General features: G+C 38.3%; 1 protein-coding gene across 2 annotated transcripts in view; it reads left to right on the forward strand.

Moving 5' to 3' along the window:
- The window catches only part of LOC133614817 (DENN domain-containing protein 2D-like), a 68,244-nt gene that overhangs the window by 16,732 nt on the left and 23,912 nt on the right, over positions 1 to 27,600 (forward strand). For both annotated transcript variants that reach the window (XM_072914769.1, XM_061973120.2), the window contains 3 exons: positions 14,242 to 14,280; positions 14,510 to 14,602; positions 27,344 to 27,516. In XM_072914769.1, coding sequence (XP_072770870.1) covers positions 14,242 to 14,280; positions 14,510 to 14,602; positions 27,344 to 27,516 — 305 coding nt within the window. The remainder of the gene's footprint in view (positions 1 to 14,241; positions 14,281 to 14,509; positions 14,603 to 27,343; positions 27,517 to 27,600) is intronic.

The raw sequence follows: 27,600 nt of genomic DNA on the forward strand, positions 1-27,600 counted from the left end.
AAATATAGTATTCTATCACTCTTTATATTGGGCCATATATACTATTATATCACTCTTTATATTGTGCCATATATACTATTATATCACTCTTTATATTGTGCCAAATATACTATTCTATCACTCTTTATATTGTGCCAAATATACTATTATATCACTCTTTGTATTGTGCCATATATACTATTCTATCACTCTTTATATTGTGCCAAATATAGTATTCTATCACTCTTTATATTGGGCCATATATACTATTCTATCACTCTTTATATTGTGCCATATATACTATTATATCACTCTTTATATTGTGCCACATATACTATTCTATCACTCTTTATATTGTGCCACATATACTATTCTATCACTCTTTATATTGTGCCAAATATACTATTCTATCACTCTTTATATTGTGCCATATGTACTATTCTATCACTCTTTATATTGTGCCATATATACTATTATATCACTCTTTATATTGTGCCATATATACTATTCTATCACTCTTTATATTGTGCCAAATATAGTATTCTATCCCTCTTTATATTGGGCCATATATACTATTATATCACTCTTTATATTGTGCCAAATATAGTATTCTATCACTCTTTATATTGTGCCATATATACTATTATATCACTCTTTATATTGTGCCATATATACTATTATATCACTCTTTATATTGTGCCAAATATACTATTCTATCACTCTTTATATTGTGCCAAATATACTATTATATCACTCTTTATATTGTGCCATATATACTATTCTATCACTCTTTATATTGTGCCAAATATAGTATTATATCACTCTTTATATTGGGCCATATATACTATTCTATCACTCTTTATATTGTGCCATATATACTATTATATCACTCTTTATATTGTGCCACATATACTATTCTATCACTCTTTATATTGTGCCACATATACTATTCTATCACTCTTTATATTGTGCCATATATACTATTCTATCACTCTTTATATTGTGCCATATGTACTATTCTATCACTCTTTATATTGTGCCATATATACTATTATATCACTCTTTATATTGTGCCATATATACTATTCTATCACTCTTTATATTGTGCCATATATACTATTCTATCACTCTTTATATTGTGCCATATATACTATTCTATCACTCTTTATATTGTGCCATATATACTATTCTATCACTCTTTATATTGTGCCATATATACTATTATATCACTCTTTATATTGTGCCATATATACTATTCTATCACTCTTTATATTGGGCCATATATACTATTCTATCACTCTTTATATTGTGCCATATATACTATTCTATCACTCTTTATATTGTGCCATATATACTATTCTATCACTCTTTATATTGTGCCATATATACTATTATATCACTCTTTATATTGTGCCATATATACTATTCTATCACTCTTTATATTGTGCCATATATACTATTCTATCACTCTTTATATTGTGCCATATATACTATTATATCACTCTTTATATTGTGCCACATATACTATTATATCACTCTTTATATTGTGCCAAATATACTATTCTATCACTCTTTATATTGTGCCAAATATACTATTATATCACTCTTTATATTGTGCCATATATACTATTCTATCACTCTTTATATTGTGCCAAATATAGTATTATATCACTCTTTATATTGGGCCATATATACTATTCTATCACTCTTTATATTGTGCCATATATACTATTATATCACTCTTTATATTGTGCCACATATACTATTCTATCACTCTTTATATTGTGCCATATGTACTATTCTATCACTCTTTATATTGTGCCATATATACTATTATATCACTCTTTATATTGTGCCATATATACTATTCTATCACTCTTTATATTGTGCCATATATACTATTCTATCACTCTTTATATTGTGCCATATATACTATTATATCACTCTTTATATTGTGCCATATATACTATTCTATCACTCTTTATATTGGGCCATATATACTATTCTATCACTCTTTATATTGTGCCATATATACTATTCTATCACTCTTTATATTGTGCCATATATACTATTATATCACTCTTTATATTGTGCCATATATACTATTCTATCACTCTTTATATTGTGCCATATATACTATTCTATCACTCTTTATATTGTGCCATATATACTATTATATCACTCTTTATATTGTGCCACATATACTATTCTATCACTCTTTATATTGTGCCAAATATACTATTCTATCACTCTTTATATTGTGCCAAATATACTATTCTATCACTCTTTATATTGTGCCATATATACTATTATATCACTCTTTATATTGTGCCATATATACTATTATATCACTCTTTATATTGTGCCATATGTACTATTCTATCACTCTTTATATTGTGCCATATATACTATTCTATCACTCTTTATATTGTGCCATATATACTATTATATTACTCTTTATATTGGGCCATTTATACTATTCTATCACTCTTTATACTGTGCCAAATATAGTATTCTATCACTCTTTATATTGTGCCATTTATCCTATTCTATCACTCTTTATATTGTGCCATATATACTATTATATTACTCTTTATATTGGGCCATTTATACTATTCTATCACTCTTTATACTGTGCCAAATATAGTATTCTATCACTCTTTATATTGGGCCATATATACTATTATATCACTCTTTATATTGGGCCATATATACTATTCTATCACTCTTTATATTGTGCCACATATACTATTCTATCACTCTTTATATTGTGCCAAATATACTATTCTATCACTCTTTATATTGTGCCATATATACTATTATATCACTCTTTATATTGTGCCATATATGCTATTATATCACTCTTTATATTGTGCCATATATACTATTATATCACTCTTTATATTGTGCCATATATACTATTCTATCACTCTTTATATTGTGCCATATATACTATTCTATCACTCTTTATATTGTGCCATATATACTATTATATCACTCTTTATATTGTGCCATATATACTATTCTATCACTCTTTATATTGTGCCATATATACTATTCTATCACTCTTTATATTGTGCCATATATACTATTCTATCACTCTTTATATTGTGCCATATATACTATTCTATCACTCTTTATATTGTGCCATATATACTATTCTATCACTCTTTATATTGTGCCATATATACTATTCTATCACTCTTTATATTGTGCCATATATACTATTCTATCACTCTTTATATTGTGCCATATATACTATTATATCACTCTTTATATTGTGCCATATATACTATTCTATCACTCTTTATATTGTGCCATATATACTATTCTATCACTCTTTATATTATATCACTCTTTATATTGTGCCATTTATACTCTACTTTGTGTTGTGTTGACTGCTGGCAAGTCAAAGAAAAATAGCATTAAAAGTCACTCGTTTAAAGTAAGATTTTGGTGGATTTTCATGAAAAGCAGGCTATCAAGTGGGTCAATATATACAGTATATATTTTTAAAAAGTCATTTATTCAAAGTAAAAAAAAAAGAGATGACAGGGCAAAGTTGTGCTTTGGAAGGATTGAAACCTGCTGAGATGCAGTTTTTAGAAATGATGCAACAATTCAACAATGAATGCTTATTTAGTGAAACCAAAAGAAATGTAAAACTGCATCAATTAGAGATGCATCAATAATGGATCATCAGAACAGAATGGTGAGTTGCTCTAAGATTCCCACTGAGACAGATACTTTTTAATACCACGTTAATTACCACCAATTAGTTTGCTTTAATGAAGTCTATTTTACACACGCAAAATGGACATAAACACACATTTAATGACAGTTAAAAAAAATGACCTGCCGTGTGTATATATATATATAATGTATATATAATGTATATACAAACCCCGTTTCCATATGAGTTGGGAAATTTTGTTAGATGTAAATATAAACGGAATACAATGATTTGCAAATCATTTTCAACTCATATTCAGTTGAATATGCTACAAAGACAACATATTTGATGTTCAAACTGATAAAAAAAAATTTTTTGCAAATAATCATTAACTTTAGAATTTGATGGCAGCAACACGTGACAAAGAAGTTGTGAAAGGTGGCAATAAATACTGATAAAGTTGAGGAATGCTCATCAAACACTTATTTGGAACATCCCACAGGTGAACAGGCAAATTGGGAACAGGTGGGTGCCATGATTGGGTATAAAAGTAGATTCCATGAAATGCTCAGTCATTCACAAACAAGGATGGGGTGAGGGTCACCACTTTGTCAACAAATGCGTGAGCAAATTGTTGAACAGTTTAAGAAAAACCTTTCTCAAGCAGCTATTGCAGGGAATTTAGGGATTTCAACATCTACGGTCCGTAATATCATCAAAGGGTTCAGGGAATGTGGAGAAATCACTGCACGTAAGCAGCTAAGCCCGTGACCTTCCATCCCTCAGGCTGTACTGCATCAACAAGCGACATCAGTGTGTAAAGGATATCACCACATGGGCTCAGGAACACTTCAGAAACCCACTGTCAGTAACTACAGTTGGTCGCTACATCTGTAAGTGCAAGTTAAAAGTCTCCTATGCAAGGCGATAACCGTTTATCAACAACACCCAGAAACGCCGTCGGCTTCGCTGGGCCTGAGCTCATCTAAGATGGACTGATACAAAGTGGAAAAGTGTTCTGTGGTCTGACGAGTCCACATTTCAAATTGTTTTTGGAAACTGTGGACGTCGTGTCCTCCGGACCAAAGAGGAAAAGAACCATCCGGATTGTTCTAGGCGCAAAGTGTAAAAGGCAGCATGTGTGATGGTATGGGGGTGTATTAGTGCCCAAGACATGGGTAACTTACACATCTGTGAAGGCACCATTAATGCTGAAAGGTGCATACAGCTTTTGGAGCAACATATGTTACCATCCAATTAACGTTACCATGGACGCCCCTGCTTATTTCAGCAAGACAATGCCAAGCCACGTGTTACATCAACATGGCTTCATAGTGAAAGAGTGCGGGTACTAGACTGGCCTGCCTGTAGTCCAGACCTGTCTCCCATTGAAAATGTGTGGTGCATTATGAAGCCTAAAATAGCACAACAGAGACCCCCGGACTGTTGAACAACTTAAGCTGTACATCAAGCAAGAATGGGAAAGAATTCCACCTGAGAAGCTTCAAAAATGTGTCTCCTCAGTTCCCAAACCTTTACTGAGTGTTGTTAAAAGGAAAGGCCATGTAACACAGTGGTGAACATGCCCTTTCCCAACTACTTTGGCACGTGTTGCAGCCATGAAATTCTAAGCATAAAAAAAATAAAGTTTATGAGTTTGAACATCAAATATGTTGTCTTTGTAGTGCATTCAATTGAATATGGCTTGAAAAGGATTTGCAAATCATTGTATTCTGTTTATATTTACATCTAACACAATTTCCCAACTCATATGGAAACGGGGTTTGTATTTTAGCTCAATGTCTACACAATTTTGCCCAGTCAAAAATGTTGGACACCCCTGGTTTAGACTGAAGTCACATTTGAAAAGATCAGGTTCCAATGGGATCTGGACTTCCTCCTGACGAGGCCTGAATCTGATGGCAAAAGATCACATTTGAAGCACTTTGGTGCATTTAGACTGTCAAAAAAAGATCCGATGTGTGTCACTTGAGAGCAAAATAAATATGGTTTGATGCTCAGTGTAAATTCTCTAGCAAGCTGTTGTGACATGTTCAGGAGCCTCTGGGCATGAAGAAAGCTATTTTGTACAAGTAACCCAGCCAGTGTACGCTCAACAAGCCACTGCAATACATGCTCTCATCCTTTGCTTGCTATACATTGAAAATGAAACCATGTTGTTTCTTCACCGTTCATGTTTTCATATTTCACATCACACACAGATACTCTTCAAGTGACCCACTTCCAATTTTTTCCCCCCGTGTGAGTCACAGCTATTCGTCATGTGTACGCTGAAAGAAAACAGGAATTAGGCCTCGGCCATTTGTTGAGAAAAAGAAAAGGTTTGATGAATGCTTTATCAGTGAAAAGTTGATCTAGAGCTACATCCATCAGGCTGAACTATGGCTGACACTCAGCAATCTTCTGCCTTTTCAAAGAATCACCTGCTTGTAAAGGTGATGTTCAACAGAATGTTTGTTTCCTTGCTGTCCTGAGTACTGACACTGCATGTATTTGACTTGTGGCCCTCACTTCATGGAAGAAGAGTGCTTTCCATGCCATGTTAAAAAGTCTCACACCATACAAGTCTTTTATATCCAGAATTGTTTATATTTTTATGTCAAAAATAAGGACCGGGAGAAAAATATGTTAAATGTTAAAAAATTATAACAGGAGTGTCCATACTTTTTCACTGGGGGGCCACATTGGGCTTAAAAAATTTGGCCGGGGGTTGAAAGCCGACTGCATGGAAAGTAACTATATGTACCGTATTTTTCGGAGTATAAGTCGCACCGGAGTATAAGTCGCACCTGCCGAAAATGCATAATAAAGAAGGAAAAAACATATACAAGCCAAAATATGAAAAAAACTGCGACTTATAGTCCTAAAAATACGGTATATGTATATATATATATATATATATATATATATATATATATATATATGTATATATATGTGTGTGTGTATTAGGGTTGTACAGTTTACCGGTATTAGTATAGTACCGCGATACTAATGAATCATATTCGGTACTATACCGCCTCTGAAAAGTACCAGTCCGACCCCCTGCCCCCACGTCATGACATTGCTGGTTTACCAGCAGAGGAGCATGTTGGGCAGCGCACACACACACAGAGTACTTACAAGCAGACACAGTGTGTAGACAGAAAAGGGAGAATGGACGCATTTTGGTGTAAAAAGTCAAGATAAAGGTGAAGTTATAACACTGAAACACACTCAGGAAGAGCTGCTTTAACACATGGCTGGCTAGCTAGCAGCTAACATCCATCTGCAGTGTTTTAGTTACTTCTAAATCACTAATCCTGGTCTCCATGGCGACAAATAAAATATGTTTCTTACAAGTAGCATTATCACTGCAGGATGAGGAATAGCTAAACATGCTTCACTACACACTGTAGGAGGATACAATAGCTCACCACCGTCACAATGTAAACAAACGCCATGGGTGATCTACACCTGACATCCACTGTAATGATACCAAGTACAGTGGCGTATCTAGACGATACTACTATGATTACGTCGATATTTTTTGGCATCACAACATCTTCTTTCATTTTTTTTTTAAATGTATATTATGTTTATAAAGACAAGAAATATGTCCTTGGACACATGAGGACTTTGAATATGACCAATGTATGATCCTGTAACTACTTGGTATCACATCCATACCTAAATGTGTGGTATCATCCAAAACTAATGTGAAGTATCAAAGAAGAGAAGAATAAGTGATTATTACATTTGAACAGAAGTGTCGATAGAAAATGTTAAAACAGAAAATAAGCAGATATTAACAGTAAATGAACGAGTAGATTAATAATCCATTTTTACAGTTTGTCCTTCATAATAGACAAAATAATAGGTGTATAAATGACACAATATGTTACTGCATAGACTAATTAGGAGTCTTTGTTTGCTTACTTACTACTAAAAGACAAGTTGTCTAGTATGTTCAACATTTTATTTAAGGACAAACTTGCATGTACCCTAATATGTTTTGTTGAAATCAAGCCAATACGATACGCTCTGTGCTGAAAGCTCATTGGATCTGCTCTCCACGCTTTGTAATCCGACTAGTTAGCTAATCGTTATAAATAGTGGATGACTAGTCGACTACCAAAATAGTGGTTAGTTATAATAATGACTTAGATTTTATATAGCGCTTTTCTAGACACTCAAAGCGCTTCACAGAGAAGTGAGAAGCCATCATTCATTCACAGCTGGTGGTGGTAAGCTACTTTCATAGCCACAGCTGCCCTGGGGTAGACTGACGGTTACAGACCTACACCTCACTGCATTACAATAACAACATCCAACAAAGTCAAGGTTTCAAAGAAAGTACCTTACTCAAGCATAATGTACTCAAAACACTTATTGATAGAGTTACAAAAAATATTATGCTTTGACTTCAAATACTGGTCAAAATTGTCCAATGATGTATTCACCAATAAATGTGTAGGATTTTTGCATTTTTGACATTTTATTTCTTACACAAAAAGCACATTCTATGTCACTACTCTACTGGTATTAATGCTTAGATTCAGTCACAGCGAAGCATTATTTTTCTATTTATTCCTTGTTGGTGAACATTTTTTTATACCACTATTACATATGTCTCCATCCACTTTTGCTGTAAACATCTTAAGGTATAAAATATATCAATATTATACAGTACATTTTTGCAAACTTCATAGTTATCATCCATCCATTTTGTACAGCTTGTCCCTTTCGGGGTTGGAGGGGCCGATCCCCAGGTGCATGTCTTTGGAGGTGGAACATGCAAACTCCACACAGAAAGATCCAGAGTGCAGGCTCGAACCCAGGACCTTTGTATTATGAGGCAGACGCACTAACCCATCCACCATCGTGCTGCCCTCATTCAGTTTTCAGAAATGTCTAACAGCTGTATGTACATCAAAAGAAAGTATAACTTTGTTTTATTTCACTTTGCATCCCGAACGCCTTCCAAAGCATGAGTTTGAGAGAGTTGTACTTTTGAAAGGTTGTTTTGTCCTTTTGAGATGTAAATACAGCACAAGTATGAAAATTCTTTCCCCGGAGCCTGAAATAAACAAATGTTTCAGCAATGCAGCTTGCTGGAAGAATTATTAGCTCAGACTAGTGCAGTAATACGTTGCCAGCATACAGAAAAACATAATAAAAAGTCATCATTTCTGCACATATCCTCTATGAGACTACAACAAAAGTCCTTTTGGGCCATAAAAAACACAACAATTGCTCAAATGCATTCTACTAAATCCACAATTTCACATCTGAAAATGAATTTTAGGTTTGCATGAATGAAATGAGCTAAAAGGCTAGCCTAAAACATTAGCATGTTAATGTTAGCATGCAAACATAGGAACAGTTAGCATAAGTGGCGCTAACTACCACAATCCATCATTTTTAGCTTTAAATAAACAAAACTAGCCAAAATGCGAGCATAAGACGTTAGCATGTCAATGTAGTTTTGTTCTAGCTAATAGATAACATCCTGTTCCTCAGGACCAATACCGATAACCCATTTATATCTATTATTTGGATTCAAGTGTAGTTTGTGTGCACTCTTGTGATCAATGCTGACGTCTTCACAGGCTTTCAAAACACCGTCGTGGCGATGATGGCCTTCCAGGCGGCTGATAAGGTTTCATGTGTTAGAGCTCCAATGTTTGTGTCTCTCCTCGCGGAATGTTTCAACATTTGCTGCAAACAAAACGTTTTGCTCTGAAAGCGTGAAGCAGTTCTACACAATGTTTGTTTACACTCAGCTCAGACCACGCTAACCACCTCCTACCACCTAGGACAGGGATGGCCAACCACCTCCTACCACCTAGGACAGGGATGGCCTACCACCTAGGACAGGGGTGGCCAACCACCTCCTACTACCTAGGACAGGGATGGCCAACCACCTCCTACCACCTAGGACAGGGGTAGCCAACCAACTCCTACCACTTAGGACAGGGGTGGCCAACCACCTAGAACGGGGGTCCAACCACCTCCTACCACCTAGGATGGGGGGGAAACCACCTCCTACCACCTAGGACAGGGATGGCCAACCACCTCCTACCACCTAGGACAGGGATGGCCAACCACCTCCTACCACCTAGGACAGGGGTGGCCAACCACCTCCTACTACCTAGGACAGGGATGGCCAACCACCTCCTACCACCTAGGACAGGGGTAGCCAACCAACTCCTACCACTTAGGACAGGGGTGGCCAACCACCTAGAACGGGGGTCCAACCACCTCCTACCACCTAGGATGGGGGGGAAACCACCTCCTACCACCTAGGACAGGGATGGCCAACCACCTCCTACCACCTAGGACAGGGATGGCCAACCACCTCCTACCACCTAGGACAGGGATGGCCAACCACCTCCTACCACCTAGGACAGGGATGGCCAACCACCTCCTACCACCTAGGACAGGGATGGCCAACCACCTCCTACCACCTAGGACAGGGATGGCCAACCACCTCCTACCACCTAGGACAGGGATGGCCAACCACCTCCTACCACCTAGGACGGGGATGGCCAACCACCTCCTACCACCTAGGACAGGGGTGGCCAACCACCCCCTACTACCTAGGACAGGGATGGCCAACCACCTTCTACCACCTAGGACAGGGGTGGCCAACCACCTCCTACCACCTAGGACAGGGGTGGCCAACCAGACTGAGACACTTTTTTACTGTGTTACTGCAAAGAGCCACATCCTACACATGAACATCACCCCATCCCTTCCACACACACACACACACACACACACACACACACACACACACAGACCTCTGCTCAGCCAGATTGATTGTAAATGTCACACACCAACATGACTCCTACAGTACTAAGACCACAGGCCAGTTATTTTCAACAATGAACATTGTGTGCACTGTCTCACACACACACACACACACTCTCAGTTCAAGCAAGTCCACAAACACAAGTATAATATTTTTTCTCTTACTAATGCATGTTGCTTAGTGGGACTTGTGGCATTCCTTGTCGTGGACAATCCTCTTCAAATGTGGCTTGTATTTTGTTGTTGGCACTGGCAGCAATTCTTTCCCATGGGTGTCAGTCAGAACAGATCTATGCTTTGATTTCACATGTTTCAGGGTAGAAAACACAGACTCGCAGACGTATGTTGACCCAAACATTGACAGTATCTTAAGCGCAGCCCGTTTGACATTGGGGTATTTTTCCATTGGCACACTTTTCCGGAGCTCAATGGTCCCTTCCCTTAAAGCAGCTTTCAGTTGGTCCTCCTCACAAAGATGGATCATCTCCAACTCAGCCGCAGCCTCATCTGTGACGAGCGGGGCTTTCAAACAGTCCGTATCCGCATTAAATGGGTCGACGAGGAATGTAATCTGTGGCCTTCTCAGTTGTAGATCACAGAACCGGGTCACGAAGCTTCCGTGCAGGTTTTCAACCAGTGTCGCATATCTGTCTCTTTTCTTTTTCAGAGCGGCGCTGGTGACTTGCCTGCTGGCTTTTAGCAGAGTGGGAAAATGTGTTAAATCTCCCTTTTGAATATGCGCCTCGAACAGCTTCAGTTTGTTGACAAACGCGAACACACTTTGCACCAGGTCAGGCAGCATTTTTAACTTACCCTGCAGGGTCAGGTTCAGTTTGTCCAAGTGACACAGCATGTCAACCAAAAAGGCCAGATCCATAATCCACTCGAGGTCCGAGAGCTCGGGATAGTCCGTGTCCTTCTCTTCCATGAACAGTTCCACAGCGTCCAAAAGCTGAAAATAGCGCGAGAGTACCTTGCCTTTTGACCGTGCAGTGCAGCGGCAGATCAACTGGAAGCCCTTGGTCCAGCTGAGCGATAAGATTCCTGAGTTGCCTGTGGTTAAGTGCATGTGTGCGGATGTAGTTGACCATTTCCATCACAGGCTTCATGACGTTGTCTAAATTCAATGATTTAGACACCAGTTGCACCCTGTGGATAATGCCATGGAAATTCCAAAACTGGGCAAATGTTTGGTCAGCTCTGCACAGACCCACAAGCCCATTGACAGATCCCAACCCTGGCTATTGCAGTTACCGTATTTTTCAGACTATAAGTCGCAGTTTTTTTCATAGTTTGGCCGGGCTCCAGTGCGATTTATGTATGTTTTTTCCTTCTTTATTATGCATTTTCGGCAGGTGCGACTTATACTCCAGTGCGACTTATACTCCGAAAAATACGGTAGTTGCAGATTTACTTTCGCAAATGCAGCCATCATTGTTTCTTTCATCTATGTTTTTGAAAGGCACAATATCAAGGAGTTCTTCTTTTATCACACAATCGTTTGACACAGACCGTGCAAATATTGCCAACTCAGGCTTGTCACAACTCTCATCCAATGCCACACTAACATACTCACATGCTTGAAGGTCAGAGTGCGACTGGGATTCAATAGCCGTGTTAATGTGCCATATTCTGCGACAGTTGGACTCCTGATACCCTTCTTTTTAGTTTGTTGTCTTCAGGAGACAAGATTTCAACAGAGCCACTGAGGGATTTTTGAATGAAGTCCCCTTCATTGCGTGGCTTTTTAGCCTGTGCAATGTTCCAAGCCAGTTGATATGATGCAAGCATTACGCCCTCTGAGTGCTTCGTACATTTGTGGAAAAACTGTTTCTGCTTTTCTGCCTGACTTTTCAAAGTGGCCAACTTGTGCTTGCCAAGTTTTGTCCCTTTTGGAAATTCCTGGTGGATTTTTAGCATGGAGTGAGCTGACCATTTGAAGCTTTGAAATGCGCTAATAACGCTTGACATATAAGGCAGAATGGCTTGCCATTACCATACTTGCCAATCTTGAGACCTATGAATTCGGGAGATTGGGGGGGGCGGGGGGGGGGGGGGGGGGGGGGGGGAAGTTGGGGCGGTGGGGTTGAGGTGCAAGCAGCATACCCCTTCCCCTTCGAGCTTTTCTGGATGAAATGACATTCTTTTTTCCAATCATTTTGGAACTTGCAAGCGTATTTCTTCTTCTTACTCGTCGTCACCATGTCTCTTCTTTGTTCTTCTGCTTCGTCTCCTTCTTGTTGCGTGTGCAGTTGTGCACTGAGCTCCAAAAGCCCTAGATGTTATTGTAGCGTCCCGGAAGAGTTAGTGCTGCAAGGGATTCTGGGTATTTGTTCTGTTGTGTTTATGTTGTGTTACGGTGCGAAATGTGTTTGTCATTCTTATTTGGTGTGGGTTCTCAGTGTGGCGCATATTTGTAACAGTGTTAAAGTTGTTTATACGGCCACCCTCAGTGTGACCTGTATGGCTGTTGACCAAGTATGCTTTGCGTTATCATTAAACCAGTTAAAAGATCATACAACGTGTCAGCATTTCTTGACATCTTTGAGTAAAGACCATTGTTAAACCCGTCCAACGCTACATTATGATGTGACTGGGCCGGCACGCTGTTTATATGGAGGAAAAGCGGACGCCTGGACAGCATGCGGCTGTTAAGGGGTGAAGGTTTCAGGTGAGAGAGGACGTTAAAGGCAGTGTCTTTAAGGCACGCCCCCAATATTGTTGTACGGCTGGAAATTCGGGAGAATAGTTGCCCCGGGAGATTTTCGGGAAGAGCACTGAAATTCGGGAGTCTCCCGGGAAAATGGGGAGGGTTGGCAAGTATGGCCATTACGCTCAACAACAAAATATCAACTCTCCCACTCTGTTAAAAATGTGCTGTTTCGTTTTGCTGTGCTTTTTTTCCCTGCCATTTTGAGAGCGAACTTGTCACAAATGGTTTACTCCTGTGATCTCACGCACATGCACCTTTGACCTCACTCAAACCGGCTTCGGCTTCTTCTTCTTTTTATGTGCAACTCAAACCAGCTTCAGCCAGGCGAAAAAAGTAATCCGAGTATTGTAATCCAAGTATTTCCTTTTTTTTTTTTTTGTGATGATCTTTTCTTTCACTCAGGACGGCTTTTAACAATTCTGCGCCGCATCGTTAGTGTCGCGGCCGATAGATGATGACTGTATTATGATGATAGTATATATTTGTACCATGAATTGATTACGTGGACCCCGACTCAAACAAGTGGAAAAACTTATTGGGGTGTTACCATTTAATGGTCAATTGTACGGAATATGTACTGAACTGTGCAATGGACTAATAAAAGTTTCAATCAATCAATCAAAGAAGAGGCCGCGTGTTGAACGCCACGGTGTTTTACAAGCTAGATTTTGAGAAAACGCCCTCTTTGTGTCAATGAACCGGCCGTGTGTCTCGCTCGTGCTGCATTTTGTGAAATGTAGTGTTTTTGGCCAGTAGATATACTACAGTACAGTGAAAGAGTCTACACCTCGTGGGCACTAATAGAGTTAAGAGCCGCATGAAAGCAGCCAAAGATCCGCGGGTTGGCCAGGCTGACTGAGGAGCAAAAAGGATGGCCCTAACTCACCTATCGCACTCTATGTGTAATATTGGAACCTCTTTTTTTTTTAAAGTCTATTATCAAAGCTATATTTGAATGTTAGCAGATTTATCGGTATGATGCCATAATTCCTCATATCGGCCCGGTAACTATTTTTCCTCTATTTATCCTGGACTTCTACTAAAACCTTTTCTCTGTTTCTAGGTGAACCGCCAAAAAGCAGCGTGATCTCAGACTGTGGTGGTAAGTCCAACGTTTTTTCATTTCAATATTTTGGATAGGTCAAAAATTCACCATTATTGGGTTTGTCCAAAAAAGCCTTTCACTTTTTCACCGTTTTTTAACGAACATTTCTTTCGCAAGTCTTCAGCTTAATGTTTCAAAATGTTCCATTTTTACCACTTTTTGAAAAAGTGGTAAAAACCTCTGCAGCTCTTGGTGTTGGATAAATCAAGTCTATTTGACCAAACAGGCACCGTCCCAAGAGAAGATGGAGGTGGACGACCCAAAGCCCTCAAGAGGCTAAGTGCCATGTGGTCTTCCTTCCGCAAAGGCAAAAGAGATAGTAAGTTTTCCACTTATTTGCAAAGAGCATTTTTGTGTCATTAGACCAGGCAACAGCCTTTTGGTAATGCTGATGCTCACCATGGATGACTCAAGATTTTTTAAGCGTGCCTGACAGAATGCTCTCGGAGGAAGGCTAAACTATTCACAATGCGCTAGCTCAATGCTAATTGACATTGGATATAGCATATACACCTCCAAATGGGTCATTGAAAACTACAACTAAGATGCATGTTACAGTCATACAGCTGCTGTGTAATAAGTACAAGACTTACAGTACAAACACTTTGTAGGATTCAACAAAAGACATGATTGGCACTTTCAACTTAATGGCAAAGACTGTGTTTTCAAATAATAACAGCAGTAAAAATGTGAGAAAAAAGAGCAAAAAATCAGAATGTAATGAGAAAAAGCTAAAACATTGGAAACTAATAGTTAATAATAACATATTTAGTCACCTCTAACACACCGTTTTGTCTTTAAATATATTGTATATAATATCTGTTTTCAGCATTTTTTATTAAATAATGAAATATTAAAGTATACTTGACTTTTTAGTATGCGGCCCTTGGTGGAAAAAGTTGACACCCCTGCTCTAAAATGTTAAAAGCTCTCAAAATAAAATAAAACATACTTAAAATATAAACAAAGTTGAGATAGTTAGTTAGTTAATTAAAAAATAAAATAATACTCATTCATCCATTTTCTACCACCTGTCCCTTTTTGGGGTCGCGGGGGGGTGCTGCAGCCTATCCCAGCTGCATTCGGGCGGGAGGCGGGGTACACCCTGGACAAGTCACCACCTCATCACAGATGTACAACATTCACACATTAGGGACCATTTAGTGTTGCCTATCAAAAAGGGGCATGTCTTTGGAGGTGGGAGGGGCCTATCCCCAGGTGCATGTCTTTGGAGGTGGGAGGGGCCTATCCGAAGGTGCATGTCTTTGGAGGTGGGAGGGGCCTATCCCCAGGTGCATGTATTTGGAGGTGGGAGGGGCCTATCTCCAGGTGCATGTCTTTGGAGGTGGGAGGGGCCTATCCCCAGGTGCATGTCTTTGGAGGTGGGAGGGGCCTATCCCCAGGTGCATGTCTTTGGAGGTGGGAGGGCCCAATCCCCAGGTACATATCTTTGGAGGTGGGAGGGGCCTATGCCCAGGTGCATTATCTTTGGAGGTGGGCGGAGCCTATCCCCAGGTGCATGGCTTTAGAGGTGGGAGGAAGCCGGAGTGCCCGGAGGGAACCCACGCAGTCACGGGGAAAACATGCAAACTCCACACAGAAAGACCCCAAGTCCTGGAATCGAACCCAGGACCTTTGTATTGTCAGGCACTTGCACTTGCACTTGCACTTGCACATTCCCACCATCAGTGTGTGAATGTGGAAATAGTGTCAAAGCGCTTTGAGTTCCTTTAAAAAGGTAGAAAAGCGCTATACAAGTACAACTCATCATCATCATCATCATCATCACTAACCCCTGTACCACCGTGCTGCCCATACTAATTCATTAATTCATTCATTTAAAAAATGACAACAATAACAGTGTTATATATGTAACTGAACAGGTTATGGAGTTACGCAATCATCATGTCATTTTTTTTACATTTTTATTCTATTCTTACTTGGTAAAAAACAACAGTAAGAATGTAAGAAAAAAGAGCAAAAAAATGTTACGAGAAAAAGCTGAAATGTTCCAAATAGTAATTAATAATCATATGCTTAGTCATCTATAATACAAAGCTGACAAAATCTGTTTTTAGCATTTTTTTAAATGCTGTTTTGTATACTTTGACTTTTCAGTATGCGACCCTTGGTGGAAAAGACACCTCTGAACTAAAGTATCAAAAGTATCGTTATTTTCATTTGAGAATCGGTATTAGAGCACGGCGATAACGATATTTCAGTATCGATTCGCTCATCACTAATCCTCACTTCCATAACAGGAATGGGTAAAGATAACAAAATGTGCTATTTGAAAAAAAAAAAAAAAGAAAAAAGTCTCTTTCTTCCAGATAATGCCTGCACACAACAGCAAGTACTTCTTCTTTATCAACTTCATTTGACACTTAATGATGTCACATTATCTACCTGCTTCACACCCTTATTATTTACCTGCTTCACACCTTTATTATTTACCTGCTTCACACCCTTATTATTTACCTGCTTCACACCCTTATTATTTACCTGCTTCACACCTTTATTATTTACCTGCTTCACACCCTTATTATTTAACTGCTTCACACCTTTATTATTTACCTGCTTCACACCCTTATTATTTACCTGCTTCACACCTTTATTATTTACCTGCTTCACACCTTTATTATTTACCTGCTTCACACCTTTATTATTTACCTGCTTCACACCTTTATTATTTACCTGCTTCACATCCTTATTATTTAACTGCTTCACACCCTTATTATTTACCTGCTTCACACCTTTATTATTTACCTGCTTCACACCTTTATTATTTACCTGCTTCACATCTTTATTATTTACCTGCTTCACATCCTTATTATTTCCCTGCTTCACACCTTTATTATTTACCTGATTCACACCTTTATTATTTACCTGATTCACACCTTTATTATTTACCTGCTTCACACCCTTATTATTTACCTGCTTCACACCTTTATTATTTACCTGCTTCACACCTTTATTATTTACCTGCTTCACATCTTTATTATTTACCTGCTTCACATCCTTATTATTTCCCTGCTTCACACCTTTATTATTTACCTGCTTCACACCCTTATTATTTACCTGCTTCACATCCTTATTATTTACCTGCTTCACACCTTTATTATTTACCTGATTCACACCTTTATTATTTACCTGATTCACACCCTTATTAAATAAATAAATGATAAATGGGTTGTACTTGTATAGCGCTTTTCTACCTTCAAGGTACTCAAAGCGCTTTGACACTACTTCCACATTTACCCATTCACACACACATTCACACACTGATGGAGGGAGCTGCCATGCAAGGCGCTAACCAGCACCCATCAGGAGCAAGGGTGAAGTGTCTTGCTCAGGACGCAACGGACATGACGAGGTTGGTACTAGGTGGGGATTGAACCAGGGACCCTCGGGTCGCGCACGGCCATTCTTCCACTGCGCCACGCCGTCCCTATTTACCTGCTTCACACCCTTATTATTTACCTGCTTCACACCCTTATTATTTACCTGCTTCACACCTTTATTGTTTACCTGCTTCACACCTTTATTGTTTACCTGCTTCACACCTTTATTATTTACCTGCTTCACACCCTTATTATTTACCTGCTTCACACCTTTATTATTTACCTGCTTCACACCCTTATTATTTACCTGCTTCACACCCTTATTATTTACCTGCTTCACACCCTTATTATTTACCTGCTTCACACCTTTATTGTTTACCTGCTTCACACCTTTATTGTTTACCTGCTTCACACCTTTATTATTTACCTGCTTCACACCTTTATTATTTACTTGCTTCACACCCTTATTATTTACCTGCTTCACACCCTTATTATTTACCTGCTTCACACCCTTATTATTTACCTGCTTTACACCTTTATTATTTACCTGCTTCACACCTTTATTATTTACCTGCTTCACACCCTTATTATTTACCTGCTTCACACCTTTATTATTTACCTGCTTCACACCTTTATTATTTACCTGCTTCACACCCTTATCATTTACCTGCTTCACACCTTTATTGTTTACCTGCTTCACACCCTTATTATTTACCTGCTTCACACCCTTATCATTTACCTGCTTCACACCTTTATTGTTTACCTGCTTCACACCCTTATTATTTACCTGCTTCACACCCTTATTATTTACCTGCTTCACACCTTTATTGTTTACCTGCTTCACACCCTTATTATTTACCTGCTTCACACCCTTATTATTTACCTGCTTCACACCCTTGTTATTTACCTGCTTCACACCCTTATTATTTACCTGCTTCACACCTTTATTATTTACCTGCTTCACACCCTTATTATTTAACTGCTTCACACCTTTATTATTTACCTGCTTCACACCCTTATTATTTACCTGCTTCACACCTTTATTATTTACCTGCTTCACACCTTTATTATTTACCTGCTTCACACCTTTATTATTTACCTGCTTCACACCTTTATTATTTACCTGCTTCACATCCTTATTATTTAACTGCTTCACACCCTTATTATTTACCTGCTTCACACCTTTATTATTTACCTGCTTCACACCTTTATTATTTACCTGCTTCACATCTTTATTATTTACCTGCTTCACATCCTTATTATTTCCCTGCTTCACACCTTTATTATTTACCTGATTCACACCTTTATTATTTACCTGATTCACACCTTTATTATTTACCTGCTTCACACCCTTATTATTTACCTGCTTCACACCTTTATTATTTACCTGCTTCACACCTTTATTATTTACCTGCTTCACATCTTTATTATTTACCTGCTTCACATCCTTATTATTTCCCTGCTTCACACCTTTATTATTTACCTGCTTCACACCCTTATTATTTACCTGCTTCACATCCTTATTATTTCCCTGCTTCACACCTTTATTATTTACCTGATTCACACCTTTATTATTTACCTGATTCACACCCTTATTAAATAAATAAATGATAAATGGGTTGTACTTGTATAGCGCTTTTCTACCTTCAAGGTACTCAAAGCGCTTTGACACTACTTCCACATTTACCCATTCACACACACATTCACACACTGATGGAGGGAGCTGCCATGCAAGGCGCTAACCAGCAGCCATCAGGAGCAAGGGTGAAGTGTCTTGCTCAGGACGCAACGGACATGACGAGGTTGGTACTAGGTGGGGATTGAACCAGGGACCCTCGGGTCGCGCACGGCCATTCTTCCACTGCGCCACGCCGTCCCTATTTACCTGCTTCACACCCTTATTATTTACCTGCTTCACACCCTTATTATTTACCTGCTTCACACCTTTATTGTTTACCTGCTTCACACCTTTATTGTTTACCTGCTTCACACCTTTATTATTTACCTGCTTCACACCCTTATTATTTACCTGCTTCACACCTTTATTATTTACCTGCTTCACACCCTTATTATTTACCTGCTTCACACCCTTATTATTTACCTGCTTCACACCCTTATTATTTACCTGCTTCACACCTTTATTGTTTACCTGCTTCACACCTTTATTGTTTACCTGCTTCACACCTTTATTATTTACCTGCTTCACACCTTTATTATTTACTTGCTTCACACCCTTATTATTTACCTGCTTCACACCCTTATTATTTACCTGCTTCACACCCTTATTATTTACCTGCTTTACACCTTTATTATTTACCTGCTTCACACCTTTATTATTTACCTGCTTCACACCCTTATTATTTACCTGCTTCACACCTTTATTATTTACCTGCTTCACACCTTTATTATTTACCTGCTTCACACCCTTATCATTTACCTGCTTCACACCTTTATTGTTTACCTGCTTCACACCCTTATTATTTACCTGCTTCACACCCTTATCATTTACCTGCTTCACACCTTTATTGTTTACCTGCTTCACACCCTTATTATTTACCTGCTTCACACCCTTATTATTTACCTGCTTCACACCTTTATTGTTTACCTGCTTCACACCCTTATTATTTACCTGCTTCACACCCTTATTATTTACCTGCTTCACACCCTTGTTATTTACCTGCTTCACACCCTTATTATTTACCTGCTTCACACCTTTATTATTTACCTGCTTCACACCCTTATTATTTAACTGCTTCACACCTTTATTATTTACCTGCTTCACACCCTTATTATTTACCTGCTTCACACCTTTATTATTTACCTGCTTCACACCTTTATTATTTACCTGCTTCACACCTTTATTATTTACCTGCTTCACACCTTTATTATTTACCTGCTTCACATCCTTATTATTTAACTGCTTCACACCCTTATTATTTACCTGCTTCACACCTTTATTATTTACCTGCTTCACACCTTTATTATTTACCTGCTTCACATCTTTATTATTTACCTGCTTCACATCCTTATTATTTCCCTGCTTCACACCTTTATTATTTACCTGATTCACACCTTTATTATTTACCTGATTCACACCTTTATTATTTACCTGCTTCACACCCTTATTATTTACCTGCTTCACACCTTTATTATTTACCTGCTTCACACCTTTATTATTTACCTGCTTCACATCTTTATTATTTACCTGCTTCACATCCTTATTATTTCCCTGCTTCACACCTTTATTATTTACCTGCTTCACACCCTTATTATTTACCTGCTTCACATCCTTATTATTTACCTGCTTCACACCTTTATTATTTACCTGATTCACACCTTTATTATTTACCTGATTCACACCCTTATTAAATAAATAAATGATAAATGGGTTGTACTTGTATAGCGCTTTTCTACCTTCAAGGTACTCAAAGCGCTTTGACACTACTTCCACATTTACCCATTCACACACACATTCACACACTGATGGAGGGAGCTGCCATGCAAGGCGCTAACCAGCAGCCATCAGGAGCAAGGGTGAAGTGTCTTGCTCAGGACACAACGGACATGACGAGGTTGGTACTAGGTGGGGATTGAACCAGGGACCCTCGGGTCGCGCACGGCCATTCTTCCACTGCGCCACGCCGTCCCTATTTACCTGCTTCACACCCTTATTATTTACCTGCTTCACACCCTTATTATTTACCTGCTTCACACCTTTATTGTTTACCTGCTTCACACCTTTATTGTTTACCTGCTTCACACCTTTATTATTTACCTGCTTCACACCCTTATTATTTACCTGCTTCACACCTTTATTATTTACCTGCTTCACACCCTTATTATTTACCTGCTTCACACCCTTATTATTTACCTGCTTCACACCCTTATTATTTACCTGCTTCACACCTTTATTGTTTACCTGCTTCACACCTTTATTGTTTACCTGCTTCACACCTTTATTATTTACCTGCTTCACACCTTTATTGTTTACTTGCTTCACACCCTTATTATTTACCTGCTTCACACCCTTATTATTTACCTGCTTCACACCCTTATTATTTACCTGCTTTACACCTTTATTATTTACCTGCTTCACACCTTTATTATTTACCTGCTTCACACCCTTATTATTTACCTGCTTCACACCTTTATTATTTACCTGCTTCACACCTTTATTATTTACCTGCTTCACACCCTTATCATTTACCTGCTTCACACCTTTATTGTTTACCTGCTTCACACCCTTATTATTTACCTGCTTCACACCCTTATCATTTACCTGCTTCACACCTTTATTGTTTACCTGCTTCACACCCTTATTATTTACCTGCTTCACACCCTTATTATTTACCTGCTTCACACCTTTATTGTTTACCTGCTTCACACCCTTATTATTTACCTGCTTCACACCCTTATTATTTACCTGCTTCACACCCTTGTTATTTACCTGCTTCACACCCTTATTATTTACCTGCTTCACACCTTTATTGTTTACCTGCTTCACACCTTTATTGTTTACCTGCTTCACACCTTTATTATTTACCTGCTTCACACCTTTATTATTTACTTGCTTCACACCCTTATTATTTACCTGCTTCACACCCTTATTATTTACCTGCTTCACACCCTTATTATTTACCTGCTTTACACCTTTATTATTTACCTGCTTCACACCTTTATTATTTACCTGCTTCACACCCTTATTATTTACCTGCTTCACACCTTTATTATTTACCTGCTTCACACCTTTATTATTTACCTGCTTCACACCCTTATCATTTACCTGCTTCACACCTTTATTGTTTACCTGCTTCACACCCTTATTATTTACCTGCTTCACACCCTTATCATTTACCTGCTTCACACCTTTATTGTTTACCTGCTTCACACCCTTATTATTTACCTGCTTCACACCCTTATTATTTACCTGCTTCACACCTTTATTATTTACCTGCTTCACACCTTTATTATTTACCTGCTTCACACCCTTATCATTTACCTGCTTCACACCTTTATTGTTTACCTGCTTCACACCCTTATTATTTACCTGCTTCACACCCTTATCATTTACCTGCTTCACACCTTTATTATTTACCTGCTTCACACCCTTATTATTTACCTGCTTCACACCCTTATTATTTACCTGCTTCACACCTTTATTGTTTACCTGCTTCACACCCTTATTATTTACCTGCTTCACACCCTTATTATTTACCTGCTTCACACCCTTGTTATTTACCTGCTTCACACCCTTATTATTTACCTGCTTCACACCTTTATTGTTTACCTGCTTCACACCTTTATTGTTTACCTGCTTCACACCTTTATTATTTACCTGCTTCACACCTTTATTATTTACTTGCTTCACACCCTTATTATTTACCTGCTTCACACCCTTATTATTTACCTGCTTCACACCCTTATTATTTACCTGCTTTACACCTTTATTATTTACCTGCTTCACACCTTTATTATTTACCTGCTTCACACCCTTATTATTTACCTGCTTCACACCTTTATTATTTACCTGCTTCACACCTTTATTATTTACCTGCTTCACACCCTTATCATTTACCTGCTTCACACCTTTATTGTTTACCTGCTTCACACCCTTATTATTTACCTGCTTCACACCCTTATCATTTACCTGCTTCACACCTTTATTGTTTACCTGCTTCACACCCTTATTATTTACCTGCTTCACACCCTTATTATTTACCTGCTTCACACCCTTATTATTTACCTGCTTCACACCTTTATTGTTTACCTGCTTCACACCCTTATTATTTACCTGCTTCACACCCTTATTATTTACCTGCTTCACACCCTTGTTATTTACCTGCTTCACACCCTTATTATTTACCTGCTTCACACCCTTATTATTTACCTGCTTCACACCCTTATTATTTACCTGCTTCACACCCTTATTATTTACCTGCTTCACACCTTTATTATTTACTTGCTTCACACCTTTATTATTTACCTGCTTCACACCTTTATTATTTACCTGCTTCACACCCTTATTATTTACCTGCTTCACACCCTTCTTATTTACCTGCTTCACACCCTTATTATTTACCTGCTTCACACCCTTATCATTTACCTGCTTCACACCTTTATTGTTTACCTGCTTCACACCCTTATTATTTACCTGCTTCACACCCTTATTATTTACCTGCTTCACACCCTTATTATTTACCTGCTTCACACCTTTATTGTTTACCTGCTTCACACCCTTATTATTTACCTGCTTCACACCCTTATTATTTACCTGCTTCACACCCTTGTTATTTACCTGCTTCACACCCTTGTTATTTACCTGCTTCACACCCTTATTATTTATCTGCTTCACACCCTTATTATTTACCTGCTTCACACCCTTATTATTTACCTGCTTCACACCCTTATTATTTACCTGCTTCACACCTTTATTATTTACCTGCTTCACACCCTTATTATTTACCTGCTTCACACCTTTATTATTTACCTGCTTCACACCTTTATTATTTACCTGCTTCACACCTTTATTATTTACCTGCTTCACACCCTTATTATTTACCTGCTTCACACCCTTATTATTTACCTGCTTCACACCCTTATTATTTACCTGCTTCACACCCTTATCATTTACCTGCTTCACACCTTTATTGTTTACCTGCTTCACACCCTTATTATTTACCTGCTTCACACCCTTATTATTTACCTGCTTCACACCCTTATTATTTACCTGCTTCACACCTTTATTATTTACCTGCTTCACACCTTTATTATTTACCTGCTTCACACCCTTATTATTTACCTGCTTCACATCCTTATTATTTACCTGCTTCACACCCTTATTATTTACCTGCTTCACACCTTTATTATTTACCTGCTTCACACCTTTATTATTTACCTGCTTCACACCCTTATTATTTACCTGCTTCACACCCTTATTATTTACCTGCTTCACACCTTTATTATTTACCTGCTTCACACCTTTATTATTTACCTGCTTCACACCCTTATTATTTACCTGCTTCACATCCTTATTATTTACCTGCTTCACACCCTTATTATTTACCTGCTTCACACCTTTATTATTTACCTGCTTCACACCCTAATTATTTAACTGCTTCACACCTTTATTATTTACCTGCTTCACACCCTTATTATTAACCTGCTTCACACCCTTATTATTTACATGCTTCACACCTTTATTATTTAACTGCTTCACACCCTTATTATTTACCTGCTTCACACCTTTATTATTTACCTGCTTCACACCTTTATTATTTACCTGCTTCACACCCTTATTATTTACCTGCTTCACACCCTTATTATTTACCTGCTTCACACCCTTATTATTTCCCTGCTTCACACCTTTATTATATACCTGCTTCACATCCTTATTATTTACCTGCTTCACACCCTTATTATTTACCTGCTTCACACCCTTATTATTTACCTGCTTCACACCCTTATTATTTACCTGCTTCACACCCTTATTATTTACCTTCTTCACACCTATATTATTTACCTGCTTCACACCTTTATTATTTACCTGCTTCACACCCTTATTATTTACCTGCTTCACACCTTTATTATTTACCTGATTCACACCCTTATTATTTACCTGCTTCACACCTTTATTATTTACCTGCTTCACACCCTTATTATTTACCTGCTTCACATCCTTATTATTTACCTGCTTCACACCCTTATTATTTACCTGCTTCACACCTTTATTATTTACCTGCTTCACACCCTTATTATTTACCTGCTTCACACCCTTATTATTTACCTGCTTCACATCCTTATTATTTACCTGCTTCACACCCTTATTATTTACCTGCTTCACACCTTTATTATTTACCTGCTTCACACCCTTATTATTTCCCTGCTTCACACCTTTATTATTTACCTGCTTCACACCCTTATTATTTACCTGCTTCACACCTTTATTATTTACCTGCTTCACACCCTTATTATTTACCTGCTTCACACCTTTATTATTTACCTGCTTCACACCTTTATTATTTACCTGCTTCACACCCTTATTATTTACCTGCTTCACACCCTTATTATTTCCCTGCTTCACACCCTTATTATTTACCTGCTTCACACCCTTATTATTTACCTGCTTCACACCCTTATTATTTACCTGCTTCACACCTTTATTATTTACCTGCTTCACACCCTTCTTATTTACCTGCTTCACACCTTTATTATTTACCTGCTTCACACCCTTATTATTTACCTGCTTCACACCCTTATTATTTACCTGCTTCACACCCTGGGGCAAAATGCATGCCGGAGCAGGAATGATCTTTGCTGGCAAACAAATGGCGTTTATGTCCTTGGTTAAACACAGCTAAAATAAGACTACTGATATATCCTGGTTAGAGCTGGAGCCTATCCCAGTGAGTGTACACCCTGGTCTTGTCCACTTCAATGCACATATAGACACTTAAAGTGATTTGTATCTACATTTAAAGGACTTCCTTGTGGTCTACATAACATGTCATGGTCCAAATGTTGCAAAGATGACTTTCTACAGACCCTTTTTTCAGCGTCTCTTCAAGACGCACCATTTTGTGGCCGTCATCTTTGTTGTTGTTTTTAGCGCTTCCATAGCGAGTCTACTGACAAATTAAGTTGGAACTACACGTCACTTTGTATTAGAAATGGGAAGAGCGGAGGATGCATGTGCATGTACGAGCCAGTCTGCCCCACAACAAGAGGATAGAGACAAAGGAGGAGCTTATTGACTACAATGGCAGAGCCACCCAAAATGATAGCGCCTGCTGACGTCACATCTGACAAAAACATCACCCTTGGGGCAAACTCAAATGGCTTGTTTGGCGGGAGCATGAAGGAAGCCAAGATTGTTTTTGATATATCTCCAGGTTAATCCTTTCGCGATGCAGTCAGCTGAAAATGATGGAAAGCGCCACTCTACATAGCAGCTGAGGCTGTGTTCAAAATTGGAATTGCCACAAAACACAGTACAAGATATACAACACTCTACTGCTGTTTAGAAGCTAAAGCCCCAAATTTGTCACGTTTCATGTGTCAGGTGACCATATAAATCCCCATCCTACTGTCGTGGTTTGTGAATAAAGAAATTAGGGGTGCTATTGAAATCCGAATCGCAATTCTCACTCATCCCGATTCTAATCAATTCATCATTTTCAAAAATCTATTTAAAAAAAATGATTGGTTTTATAATTACTATTATTTGTATTCTTTTTATAAGAATACATTTTAAAAAGGTCTTTTTTAGGCCACCTCCATGCAACCGGATGGGGATTTTCAAAAAGTTGAATTCTAATTATTCTACCAAATAATACATTGCCAAAATGAGTCTGAATGGATTGTGAATGGAACAGTCACCCCTTTAAGCCAATCGTTGAGGTGTCCAAACATTCACACCACTAAAAATGCACAAATATGACTTTAAGCTAAAGGAGTGTTCACACATTAGATTGGCAGTGTAAGACATTTTGATCAGTATTATGTCTACATACTTTTACATGTATCAGGAGATCTCCTTCTTTGTCAAAAAAAGTTAATGAAAGTGACATTTGACAAGTTCCCCACAAGGTAGAGGAAGTAGCCACTACACATTTCAGACATGAAGCACGTAATCTTGGTTAGTTGTGACAACAACAATCCATAGGATGAATGCCATGTGAAAAGGTAACAAAGACATGTGATTATGACACATTTCTCTGCAGGAGTGAAAGACCAAGATCCTGTAGAAGCAAGACCAGTATTGGAAGAGAAGGCATCCAGGCAAGCTCGTTTTGTCAGTGGCCAGTACTTTTTTGAGTACCTGGTGGTCGTCAGTCTGAAGAAAAACAAAGATGGCAGCAACTATGAACCGCAGATCACCTACCAATTCCCAAAGGTTGGTTTTTTTGTATCAACTCTTTTTTTGTTTGCACCAAAGCAGATGAAGAATATAATTCTGAAGGGGCTTCCACTGCATATG

Source organism: Nerophis lumbriciformis, linkage group LG01 (genome assembly GCF_033978685.3).
Source record: "Nerophis lumbriciformis linkage group LG01, RoL_Nlum_v2.1, whole genome shotgun sequence".
Taxonomy (NCBI): Eukaryota; Metazoa; Chordata; class Actinopteri; order Syngnathiformes; family Syngnathidae; genus Nerophis; species Nerophis lumbriciformis.